At 43.1% G+C, this 13739-nt stretch overlaps 1 protein-coding gene across 4 annotated transcripts in view; it reads left to right on the top strand.

Moving 5' to 3' along the window:
• The window catches only part of LOC146057470 (cohesin subunit SA-2-like), a 126004-nt gene that overhangs the window by 30757 nt on the left and 81508 nt on the right, over positions 1–13739 (top strand). For all 4 annotated transcript variants that reach the window (XM_083168738.1, XM_083168736.1, XM_083168735.1 and 1 more), the window contains exons 8-11: positions 50–254; positions 2475–2626; positions 4150–4223; positions 6755–6878. In XM_083168738.1, the coding sequence (XP_083024864.1) occupies positions 50–254; positions 2475–2626; positions 4150–4223; positions 6755–6878 (555 nt within the window). The remainder of the gene's footprint in view (positions 1–49; positions 255–2474; positions 2627–4149; positions 4224–6754; positions 6879–13739) is intronic.

Raw genomic sequence — 13739 nt, 5'->3', positions numbered from 1 at the left:
AAAATTCTGATCACAACCTGGTAACACTTCCTCATTGTATGTATTAAAGGACACTGAAGATTACCCACTGATCAGATCGGGAACATACTGGAAAAAATTTCGGTCAAATGTCTGTGAATTCACATCGGTGCTGATTCAGCAGTGTCAGTACAGTGTCATATATGATGGCTATTTGCTGAACACCATTATCTCTCTACTACTGGGACTGGCAGACTCCTGCGTTAGAGCATTCCGACACACAAGTACGCTCTCAGGTCGGTATGCACTCTGGAGCTTTTACTGTACATTACATATCAACATATCCCAGCATGCAGGAATGGTCAGTGAGAATGAAATACACAAAAGGCAAGATTTCAGCAGCAGCAGCCAAAAGTGGGGAAATGGGCAGTGGGGAAAAAAGACTGTGTACCTGGGGAAATCAACTTGCTAGTTTGTAAGTGGACACTGCTTTGAGCTCAGTACAGGGTTCTATCAGGACCATCAACATCTATCTATTATCTTCTAGAAGGTGCTAAATAAGTAAGATAGAAAGTAGATTTTGATTGGTTGATATGGGCAACATCTCATCTTCAATAGAACTCCCATCTTAGTAAATAAAACCCCAGGGTGACTGACCTTAACCATGTCCAGATTTTTCACCACTTGCCACACCTCGCTCTGGACAGCACATATCTACTCTGAATGGAGCTGTAAACATTATCAAGAGCTAGTTTTTAAGTATACATAGCACACTTTATTCATCTTAGCAATGTTTTCTCCCTTAATATACAATTACTATTACTTTAAATTGAGCTGCTACCTACCACACAGCGCAGAAATATTTAATATGTTTTTAATCTGCTACAATTGATACAATGCTTGTCTCAGCTTCTTCTAATACTTAAAAGAACTGATCACGGTCACCTCAGGTTTGTCTGCTTGCAAAGCCAGATTCCGTTCATTATTTTTAAAAAGAGAGAAAAATAGTGACTGGGACGATCAGACTGGTTGAGAAAGTGCCTTACCTGCTGGAATTGGCGCACAGGATTTAATTTGTGCAGTCTGCCAGACCCTTACAGTATGTTGATATTGGAAATCCTTCCTTAGACATCTCTTGATATAGGCCAGAATCTTCCTTCAGCTGGAAGGTCTCTTCGGCATGGATCATGGGAGGCAGAATGTGAGTCGAAGTCTACATTGAAGGCCGTTCCATTTGTAGTAGAATCCATTTTTTGTCTGGATTTGTCAAGTTTATCTCCCAGGCCATTGGAGACCAGTGCTATTTTATCTCCGTTTTGACTCCCAAGACAAAACCCCCTAGATTTCTTTGTTATACTACTCCTGGAAAGGCTTCCTTTCGGGATGCAGCTCATCCAGCTCCTGCTGACCCAGCAAATGGAGAAACGGTCCTTCTGACCCTTAGGGGGCCCTACATTCCACCTAACCCCTTCGTGGGATTTAAATTTGGTTTTTGAAGCTCTATAGAAGGCCCCGCTTTTCAGTCTGTTGTACTATGATAGCTAGTGTTATGGTTTTTTTTTTCTCCTTCCCATTGCCTAGGTGCTTACTTAATATGCCGCCTTATCTTGGAAGCCTCTCTTGTTGATTTTGTCGTTTCAAATTGGGTGGTGTTATGTACCAAACCATCTTTTCTACCAGATGTGGTTTTTAAATTCTATTGGAGCCAAGATATTGCTCTCCCAGGCTTTCTGGAATAGCGATAGTCTACTCTATGCTTATTGGATGTTTCACGGACCCTGTAGATTTATATTGATGATGTACAGGTGCATCTGCTTTTTGATGCAGAAATGCCCTCCTATTCCTTGTGGATTCCTCAAAGTGAGGCTGGACAGCTTCCAACTGCTCCATTGTTCAGTGGATTACTGCTACTGTCCCCCAGGTGAATCTATCTTACAGTGCATTGCAGTGCCTTCTCTCAGGGCTCAATTTACTTGTGCAGTTGGGATGTCTTCACTGATTCCCCACGGTCCCTCAGTAGGATAGTTGTGCAGTGCGGCAACTTGGTCCTCTGCGCGTACCTTTACTAATTTACCCATTCCATACCTTTCTCTGATTCCATGTCCTCTGATGCCAATTTTGGGCAGAAGGTCTTACGGACTTTATGAAGTCCCCCAGATCATATACATGAGAAAATTGTGTTTTTGTATCTCCTGTAAAACACTTTCCCAGTATTCCATATAGAAACATCCTTCCCTGTCTTGTTTTTTTTTTCATTTGTTCTTTGTTCCTAGTTGTCTTTACTTGTGCTAGACTTTCATCATTTGCTTTACTCTGTGTGGATTTGTTAGTAGAATAAACTGAGGTCCATGGCAGTAGGAGGGGCTAGAGGGGGCAGAGCTGCTTCTGTTAACCTTTTAGTCTCTACTCCTCTGCTATCCCCCTCTAACCTTACAGTCAGTGTGCCCTAGATTACACAAAAAGTATTTAACATAAGTACAAAAATCTATTTTTTTCCTCTTCTCTTTTAATTTCAGCTGTAAAATTGCTAACTGCCCTGATAAGAGTAATTCTAAATCTGGATATCAGTATAGACAACTCGGAGAGACTATTTAAGGTGGAAAAAGACAGGGTGTGTTTGAAAAGGACCAATGTACGCATAGAACAGCTTGACCAGAAAAGGAATAAGGTACGATATTTATACATTATACTAATTTTATAATGTTAGATAATATATTACCAAAACAGTAGTGAAGGTCTGCTACTTGCAGTTGTGGTTGTAATAACACAAGTAAAGGGCTATTAGTAGGGTGCATGATTCTCACTGGCCTAAGACAAAGGCAATATATAGTTCTTTTGGCTATACTAAACATTGGCGCTTTAAAATGATCTGCCAACTCAACAAAGTCTCTGGTTACCAAAATCCAGCACCCTGTTACATTTGACCTTTAAATATCTGTATGGATAAACAAGCCTATTGCACAGATATTACATCAATTGGTCGAATGGGAAAACAAGATGATCAAATTGTCCTAAACATTTTATGCTTTTATATATGGAAGTGTCACAGGGCTCGATCACTGATCTAATGTTGTTCTAGCACAGGCCTGGACAACCTGTGGCTCTCCAGCTGTTGTGAAACTACACATTCCAGAATGCCTGTTTACTGTTTTAGCATTTCATAATAACAAAACTGTGGCAAGGTATGCTGGGACTTTTCGTTTCACAACAACTGGCCAGATCTGTTCTAGCACAATCCCTTTATTTATAACACATGAAAAGAAACTCTGAGCATGGAAGTTTGGGAATGTCTAACCTAGGTCAAGATTTATTTAACAAAATATACTGTACATGAGGTAATGGAACTCCTGTAAAGTTTTAGGGGGTATTCACTTCCTGTATAGCACCTGATCTCCCGTCTAATGTGGTGGGAGATCACTGGGTGATAATTGATGGTAATGATAATAGCTAATCCCGTCCTAACTAGCAATGCAAAAAGTCCAGTTTGAGCGCACACAAGGTTAACGTTTTGCGCATATTAGCTTGCGGCCCACAAACACATGTCAACCGAGGCTAACCCATATAGGACAGCACACCTTTTTATGGGTCTGGATTTAATGAAAAGCAAAAGGTAATACAAGGCACAACAGCTGGATCATGAGTTGAAAAAATGGTGGGGGAATAAGTAGACACCCATCCTAAAAGGCTTCAAAGGCATATGGTCACAGTCATGGACTGCACAAAGATTAAATGAATCAGGCTGTCTAAATATAGGAACCACATTCAAACACAATCTGAACCACTTGTCAGTTGCTGCAGGTCTCATCCAATAGACCAAGCATACTCGTTAGTTCAGAATTACCCGCTCTCGTAATATTATTATATGGGTGGGAACATCGGCGTACCTATAGATTAAGTCCGGTGCTACCGGAACTCCAAGTATGGTAAAAGGTGGAAGGGAGTGAGTATAGTGTGACTCACAAAGAGATACCTACCCGCCTCAGGTATATAGTAGGATGGCGCGAGTGTAGTCAATTAACACAACATGATAAGGTAGTTGAGCCCAATAAGTCTGTTTCACGGTCATGTACAACATTTTGAACATTATATATATATATATATATATATATATATATATATATATATATATATATTTACTGTTTTGCCTGTAAAATAAATATTGCTACTTAATACTTTATTGCCTTTGTGCAGCTACAGCAAAAACATCGCGAGATAGAAGATATGATGGATGCACTATTCAAAGGCACTTTTCTGCAACGATATCGGTGAGTATTAAGTATATATGATTTATCTGCACTGTTTCATATGTGTTTTAGTTACTTAGGAATTGTCTCCTGAAAGACCTAATTAAGGTAACTTATTTACAGCATGTGCACATTATTCTGAAATAGTTTTTGCAGCCTTGTGGACAAAGGGCAGGATTCAGAGATTGTAGCAGAAGTGAGGGAATTGCTATTCGGCAATTTCAGCACTTCTGCTCATGTGTGTGTGCTGGAGCACACATGCTGGGGCCCTGAATCAGTGCTTCACATCAGATCCCAATTTCATTGCTGGCCCAGGACGGTGATTATGCAACAAGGGGTTGTGATACAGCATTTTGTGGGAGCAGCCTGGACAACGCAGGTATGTCCAGAGGGCTGTAGCGGCTGTGTGACATCACACGCAGCGGCTGCAGCCAAAATCTTGGCTTTCCTATGCCTGGCTTGGCAGCTAGGCTGTGCAACTAGGGGGCAGCTGGTAATGAGTGAGCGCTTCGCTGTGTAGCAGTGGGCTGTATTTTTGCAGGCACATTGTGCTGGACAGCCCCCTCCTCATGCTAGTGCAACAAGTTGTAATTTAGCAAATTATCACTAACTTAGCTACAACTCACTCGTAGGCACATCTGTGGCATACAGTAATAATACAGTGATTACCAGTTACATCCATTGAACTATAGGCACAGTGATTGTACTGTATCTATTATCTCCTAGAAGGTACTAAATAAGAAGTAAAATCTGGTTACTATGGGCAACATATCACATCTTCAATAGAACTCTCATGTTATACCCCGTTCTCACGGCAGCCAAATTCCCGGGTCTAGCATGTGGACCCGGGAATGTGCCTTTTAACACGGGATTTTTGGCAGTGTGAACGGGTCACATATCCAGATCTCATACACAGGTAAAACCCTTCTTTTTACCAGTGTCTGAGATCCGGGTATGCAGACACGGGTTGACCCATTCACACTGCCGAAAAACCCGTGTTTAAAGGCAAATTCCTGGGTAGAACTTCTTCACCTGGGAATTTGCCTTGCTGTGAGAACGGGGGTCCAGCGTGGTGCCTGGTAAAAGCCGTGTCTTTCTCACTCGCAGTGGGAACACGGCATTAGTAAATTTACCCCCTAGATTCCAAGCACATAAATTATTGTAACACATACTGTAAGCACAGGGTTATATCTATATATAGTTTTCTTGTGTAATGTAGGGAGTTGCTGCAATCTAATCCATCCAAAAGGATGCTCACTCATAACACACAAGGGGAAATGCACATTTATCTTCCATCTTCACTAAAAGCTGCAATTGTCCAGCACAATGGATGCATAGATGATAGATGACTATTCTCAATGTAGACAATGTGTCCATAATATACAATGCTGGGTGCCTCCCTACATTACGCCTGCACACTTTACTGTTCCCATTCGGAGTCCATTTAGATGGTGAAGTGTGAAAAACTACATCAGAGGAAGTGCTGGTACTAGCGTTAACATAAAGTCACAGACATGACTGTGGCAAAGGATGCTAAAGCGGTTGTAGCAGTACATTATGAGAATCAGAATCAGGTCCATAACATACTGAGCTGCCATACATTTGCAGGCATTTTCCCTTTGGTTTACATAACAGAAATAGCTATAATGCCCGATGTCTGGCTTTTATCTATTTATGTATTTATTTATTTTTATCTCAGACTCAACATCCCACTCTTTTTCCTCCCCCTCAACAACCCCCACTGTGTCATCGCCACTGCACCCTCACCAGTGCATCTCTGACCAAGATTCAGACTACACTACATGCCAGCATGATGATACAACTTTTATCAGCAGTCCATTTTATTACATCATTTAACCATTTAGCCCTTCACATTCTAATTATATAGTATTTAGACAAGTTCATCAAATACTTCTGGTGCATACACACTGGGCTATTTTGCCAAGCGTGTATGCTGACAGATGATAGGCAAAATTTGCTGGACTGAAAAACGCTCCGTGCATAGACACTGAGCGGTTTTTGCCCATTTTAGTGATTTTTCCCAGGGGTGGAAGACTTTCCAAAGCAGGAAATACCAGCAGATGAGCGGCCGGGCCAGCAATGATGCGGGAACGTGCATCAGCACTGCCCCGTACACACTTGTTGGCTTTTGAGCTGAAAGCAGCTCAAACGAGTAAACTGAGCAGCTTTCTGCTCAAAGTCGCCCAGTGTGTATGTTTAAGTGTGTGTTTTGCTAAGAAAAATTTTTTTTTACTTTTTTTTATGACAATTTGGCTATTTTTGTCACTTGACTCTGGTGTGGTCATGTGGTAGAATGTATAACAGAATCACTTCACACAGACTCCTTGTTTTTATTTTATTACAGTTTTACTTCATGGTATATAGTATATTTACTTAAGTGAAGAATTGTAATGCATTTAACATGGTTACATATTTATGAATCCAATTGTGGATTTTAAAATCTGTGTTAAGTAAAAGCAATTAGATTATGTATTTAACATTATAAACAGTGTGTAAAATGTTTTACTGACCATTTCCATCTGTATTTATAGGGATGTGGTTCCTGAAATCAGGGCATTGTGCATAGAAGAAATGGGGATATGGATGAAAACGTACCCACACACCTACCTGAATGACAGTTGCTTAAAGTATGTCGGTTGGATGCTGTATGATAAGGTGCGTTTTTGTTAAGTGTGGTCTTACTGTCATTCTTTTTTTTTCTTTTTTTTAAATTGTGTCATTTTTATTGTAGATTTAAAGAGTTACACCCAAACATCAAACAGGCATATAAACTATAAGGTAAACATGAGGAAAAATACAGGAGAGCATGAGGAAACAGCGTATAGATGACCAAATAAAGACAACCCACCAAGCCAAGGATGTGAGAATTAGCAGGATATATTAAAAACAATGACATACAGAATACCCCATATCAAGCATAGATAACGTAATCACCACCCGAAGGCACCATTCAGGTGTACACGAGAGAACCACATTATTAATGGGGCATATATGACATACCATAAATGAAAATAAAAAAACCTCATATCGATCAGAATATCAAAACAAAAAGCCTCACCTTGCCCCCCACCACATATACCCTAAACCAAATACACAAAATAAAATAAGGACACCCAAAGCAAACCTCCCAAGAACCCCCACCCTGTATAACCTAACCCCAGCCTAGGCATACCTGAATCCCCATAAGTCCCCCCCCACCCTACTACACTACACTACACTACACTCAGGGCTATTTTTGTGCCGGAACGGTCCGGAACTCCGTTCCTGAAGCTGACCTGAAAAATGAGGTCACCTGGAACGGCGTTCCGGAACCTCCTGGCCTAGCCCTCGCAGCCCCCGCGGCGGTACAGCGTGTATCATTTGCTGCCACACTGCCACCATAAGAGAAACCTCGAGCGCACTATGCAGTGCGCATGCGCCATGACGCTCACCGTGTCGGCGCGCTCTCCTGAGTCTCCACACAGGAATCCCGGCCTGTTATTAGCAGCGTTTCCTACACTTCCTGCCGGCTCCACTCACAGCCCAACACTGAAGCCGCCGGTCTGCGCCATACTCCACTGGCCGAAAGGGAGTCACCGGAGCCCCTGATAGGTATTTATGCTCCCTCAGCACCGTTGTCTGTCTCAGCTATGCTGCGCTGCTCTGCTGTTATCCATCCTTCTCAGGGACACTGCGCCCTGTCAGCACCGCTATCCATCACCTTTAGGGTGCGCAGCTCTGCTTATGATGAACTGATGAACTCTCTAAAAATTTAAACAAACATTCATTAACTTTTATAGGGACATATTTAATTAAATTGATCAGAACTGCCATATGCAGCAAAGGGTATTTCTGCTTTTTATCCTATATAACAAAATGTTACCTCTGCTCCTCATCTCTATGGGGGGAATTAAAATGTACCGTATTACAAAACTGCAGCCACTAGATGACCCAATAGAGACTGTAGTGTGGCTTAGATTGTCTGCAGCCATCCAGCTCTTTTGGATCATTTTTCGATGGTCTCCAGAGAGTAAAAATATGGGTGCAGCATGTCTGGTGTAGGCCCCCCATGGACATAAGCGTGGCTTAAAGTAAGCATGGGGGTCATGCTCTGTGGGGGATTGTTATTTTTCTGGCACTCTTGGGAGGAATTGCATGGTTTTTTTTAAAAAATGTAATGCACCAATTGATGCCCCGCCCCTTTTGTAGCTCCTCCCACATCACCGCCCACTTTCTGCCCCCGCCCACAGTTCCTGAACCTATTTTCGTACAAAAATAGCACTGACTACACTTAAATGCCTGTTATCCCCCAACCCCATGACACAGGATAACTATACTGTATAATTGGCAGGGGCAACTAAAATAAATGGCCATAAACTAAATGGTGCAGGTTACACCCACAGAATAGTGAAGTAGTATGCAAATATTGAGGTACCTGAGCTTAAAGACAAAACAGAATATCAGTATAAATGGCTGTGGAACTGAAACAAGCAACCAGACTAAATATGGCAGGCTTCTCCCACAGAATAGCAGAAAGTGCACACATTCTATGATACAGGAAGCTGGAGAACAGACATAATATGATGTAAACACTAACTAAAGGGCCATACATCAATTGGAATATAATTCTCTCAGAGAGTTATGGGCCCCATACATCAGTAATCACAATTAATGGTTTTCCAGATCCAGTACTTTTTTGGACAGATAAATGGTTTTCTACAATCTATTTGACTTGCCCACACTTTACAGTTTTATTTCAGTGATCGGCAGATTTTTCCCATCTAAAGATTGCATCTTCATATCTGGAAAGTGCCCATACATCACCTCAATCGATTGTCATTACAGATGTTACTTCTTTTCATAATGTAAATAGATGAAGAAGACGAAACGGGAATGCCCACACATATAAAAAACAACCGCAGATAATACCAGATTATTAAGCATGCTTAAAAACCTGATTCAGCAATCGATTGGCCATCCCGATCAATTTTTGATCGGATCGCCAAAAGGGGGAGCCCACGCATTAAAGATTGTGACAATCATCTCCAGATCTGAGAATTGTTACAATTAATTGCTGATGTATGGGGCCCATTAGTGTTGCATGCAAATATTTAGCTAGAATGAGCACAAGAATAGCAGAATCACAAAACTTTAGCTACAGGAGACTACACGGTACTTGTTTCCTAGCACGGCCACAATCGTATGGATCGTGTACCTTTAAGTTAAGGTACACGATCCATACGATGGACCCGATTTCCTTTGAAATCAGGTCCATTTGGCCGGCTAGGACAAAATATCGGGGGCATCGCGTCGGTCGGGACCGTTAACATAGGTCCCGACGCGACCGACGCGATGCCCGCGATTTCCCCATAGGCTTCAATGTTAAAAAATATTTTAACATTGAAATCGTGTCGGGAAAGGTAAAATATCGGGGGCATCGCGTCGGTCGGGACCATTAACATAGGTCCCGACGCGATGCCCCCGATTTTTACATAGGCTTCAATGTTAAAAGATTTTTTAACATTGAAATCCTGAAAAAATTTGAAAAATGTGAAATGGGCCAATATGACCCATTTCACATTTTAGATGTCCCCGTCGTCACCCCACGATAGACGCCAACCCGAAGCGTGGCGAGCGCAGCGAGCCCGCGAGGGGCGGCGGTGCGCGTCCTCCGACCTTTTCATTCCCCTACTATCCACGTCGGCGTGGAGTTGAGAATAGAATAGTGTGGCGAGCACAGCGAGCCACCGAGCCCGAAGCGTGGCGAGCGCAGCGGATACCTTCACAGTTATACGCGTCCCCTCGCGGGCTTCACAGGTGTCCGTGGCGACGCGGACACCTGTGAAGTCCGCGAAGGGACGCGTTTACCTGTGAAGGTATCCGCGTCCCCTCGCGGGGCTCGCTGCGCTTGCCACGCTTCGGGCTCGGTGGCTCGCTGCGCTCGCCACACTATTCTATTCTCAACTCCACGCCTACGTGGATAGTAGGGGAATGAAAAGGTCGGAGGACGCGCACCGCCGCCCCTCGCGGGCTCGCTGCGCTCGCCACGCTTCGGGTTGGCGTCTATCGTGGGGTGGGGTGTACGCCGTGACATTTGGGGGGGTTGGGAATATTTTACATTGAATCCAATGTAAAATCGGGTCCCAGGGACCCGGTTTACATTTCATTAAAAAAAAAAATCGGGTCCAAAATCGGTCGGTCGCGTCGATCGCATGCGACCAAATCGCATGCGATGCGATCGACCCGATTTTTCCGACACGACCACCCCGATGTAAATCGGTGTGGCCGTGCTAGGAAACAAGTACCGACTACACTATATAAATGACAAGGGCGACTAAATAAATGTCCATAAACGAAATGGAGAAGGTTACACCCATAGAAAAGTATTATGCAAATATCAAGGAAACTGAGCATAAAGGACAGATATTATAAAAACAGAAGTGGCTGTAGCATTAAAATAAATGACCACAAACTAAATATGACCGCTGCTCCTGTACAATAGTAAGAAATGCACGTAGGGTTAGATACACTGAGCAGGAAATCAGACTAATATCTACAGAAGTGGCAATAACACTAGATAAATGGCCTTTAAACATTAGTACAGAATCCTTCTGGAAAATAATTGGTCGTATGCAAATAATCTAGAATGAGCACAACAATAGCATAATAACAAAACTGGAGCTGTGACAAGGATTTACAAATAATATGAAATTATGCAGTAGCTAAAGACAATTAGTATACAAAAGAAACCCCCAAAAAACAGAGCACAGTAAGCGTCTCAGCAACCATAAAAATGGTTACCAGTCCCAAGGTGAGCAAAATCAGTCCGGAGGATGAATCCACCATGGAACAAGGTAATCCAGCCAAATGTCAGTCTCTGGGGAGTTGGCAGTAGGATAAATTGGGCCGTCAGCCATCACACACAACTTTGTCAAAACAAATGTATAGGAACAAGTAGCAGCTGAAGAAAACAGGATTAGGGACAAAAACCTCCACCCACGGGTTATACCAAGCCACTGTTTATAAATAAATATTAGAGCAAAAAGCCATTCCCTCTTGTGGACTGCAAGCAAACTGGAGGATGTTATAGCGCCATTGTCCCTCTTAATCGGATAAGTGACACTGTGTTGCCGCAGACTGAATCTTCACGGGGGTCTGTGGAATCGCCACTAAAGAAACAGAGGCCGCCGGAGGTTCCAAACGCGCCATCATCAGCTGCACTTCACGGTGAATATGCGTAAGGTCATCCCTCAGCTCCTCCAGCCTATTAGTAATTTGTTGCTCAAAATAACCCACCGCAAGCACCTGCTGTAGTGGGGTTGTAAATGGTGCAGATAAAATCTCACTAAAGGGCCCTGAGAGCTGCTTCACTGAATCAGGATAAAGGGACATAGAAGCAGAGCCATCCAACTCACCAGCTACAGAGTTGTGCTAGAATTCACACATCATGACAAAGCTGGAGACGGGCCACAGAAATCCACAGGATACAGCCACCAAAACCCCTGCAGAGCACACTGGACCCAAGCACCGGACACAGCAGAAGGCAGTGATGAGGATAGAGCTGCAGCAGCCACGCCTAGAGCAGAGTCTGCCTCAGGATCCAGTCACAGATTGGACTCCTGGTACCACAAGTTTGGATTCCTGGTACCGATGACCCCCAAATTCACACTGTGTGAGCAGAGGGGGATACTGCCCTCTTGCAGAAATTTTCAGCCAGAAACCACCAGGGAAACTGGAGATAGAGCAGGATATTTGCAGGAGCTCTGGCAGCAAGCTGCCTACACCATGCTGTGTCAAGCCACGCCCCCTCTTACTGTCATTCTTTACCTCAGTGATGTCAGCAAAGTTAAAAAAATGTTTGTGTTAAACATTTTATGGAAAACAAATCCATTGGACCCAGTATATCCCGGGTCACCAGAGTCTGACCACTACCCTATGACTACTGTCCTCCCCACTTTATTACTTATCTTACCATGACTGAATGTTCAATATTCACTGTAAAGCGCTGCCGAATATGTGTGCGCTAAATATAAAACTGGTAGTAAATAAATAATGTTGACAGCATAAGGGTCCACAAGCTCCTTTTACAGAACACAGTAATTTCTATAACTAATAATAAGACTTGCATTATGGCTATACAAAAATCTAAATACTGTGATGCAAGTTAGCAAATCTACCAATGCCAATAATATACTGATATAAAGTGCTGCTCAATCCAAAATGTTACAAATGCGACTGGGGCCCCTTTGCTGCGTGTGACCTGCTCAATCAATTGCCACCCCCACCCCTTTCCACACTGCCATACTTACCCTGGTGGCCAGTCATCCTCTCCAATGTGCCTTGCAGTAGGAGTCTCGCTGCCACGCTTCCACACTGTGCACGCGCTGAGCTTCCACACTGTGCACGCGCTGAGCTTCCACACTGTGCACGCGCTGAGCTTCCACACTGTGCACGCGCTGAGCTTCCACACTGTGCACGCGCTGAGCTTCCACACTGTGCACGCGCTGAGCTTCCACACTGTGCACGCGCTGAGCTTCCACACTGTGCACGCGCTGAGCTTCCACACTGTGCACGCGCTGAGCTTCCACACTGTGCACGCGCTGAGCTTCCACACTGTGCACGCGCTGAGCTTCCACACTGTGCAAACAACTATGCTTCAGTTATTTGTTGGTATTTGGAGACAGGCGTTTGCGTTTGTTGACAAAGAGAAATACATATAAATTTAGTAAGCAATATACTTTACTAGTTAGAAGCCTATCAAAATGATAGCTTCTGTAATGTACTTTCACTTTGAACTGTGACAGTTTTTAGCCCACAAACTCTCCACCCCACCCTCACTCCCTATCTGCTCTTAACTTCGACCTCTCTCTTCACAACTTTCTCTCTCCATATTGAGCAAGTTTGAAACACATCAGTGTCTCTGCAAAATTACTTTCACTTTCTGTTATGACATCTTTTAGCACACTAAGGAGTAATGTGGCCTCTAGGGATCACTGGTGGTACTTCATCTTATAGATATGAGAAGTAGTGTGTGTGTGTGTGTGTGTGTGTGTGTGTGTGTGTATGTGTATATATATATATATATATATATATATATATATATATAATTGCATATAAAAGCCTTCTCACATTTGCGATTCACCCACTTTATGTGGGACCATAATCTGGCAGCCATATTGAGTGACCTTAAATTTACATCCGTTCAGCCCGGGACTACACACCATATATGCACCTGCGTTACTTGGAAGTTCTCTAACGGTCCTGCTGTTTCCCACAACCTAATTGGCTAGTTTAAATCTGTAAATGATTCTGCGTGCTTCTAAAGAGGATTCTTCTGTTATGCATGGAGCAGGGATGCTATACATAGTCTTGTCACGTGCTATATACCCGAGATGAACAACTGCTGTAGTTTATCAATAGCTAACATGCCAAACATTCATGTGAAAATGTGGGCAACTGCAGTATCACAGACTGCTAAGAAGCCATTGTAACAAGCCTGATCCTACTTCAGAACAGTTTATTAGCCCAGGAATGTTT

This window comes from Crinia signifera, chromosome 2 (genome assembly GCF_055691185.1).
Source record: "Crinia signifera chromosome 2, ASM5569118v1, whole genome shotgun sequence".
Lineage (NCBI taxonomy): Eukaryota > Metazoa > Chordata > Amphibia > Anura > Myobatrachidae > Crinia > Crinia signifera.
This window is presented reverse-complemented; position numbering and strand designations above follow the sequence as displayed.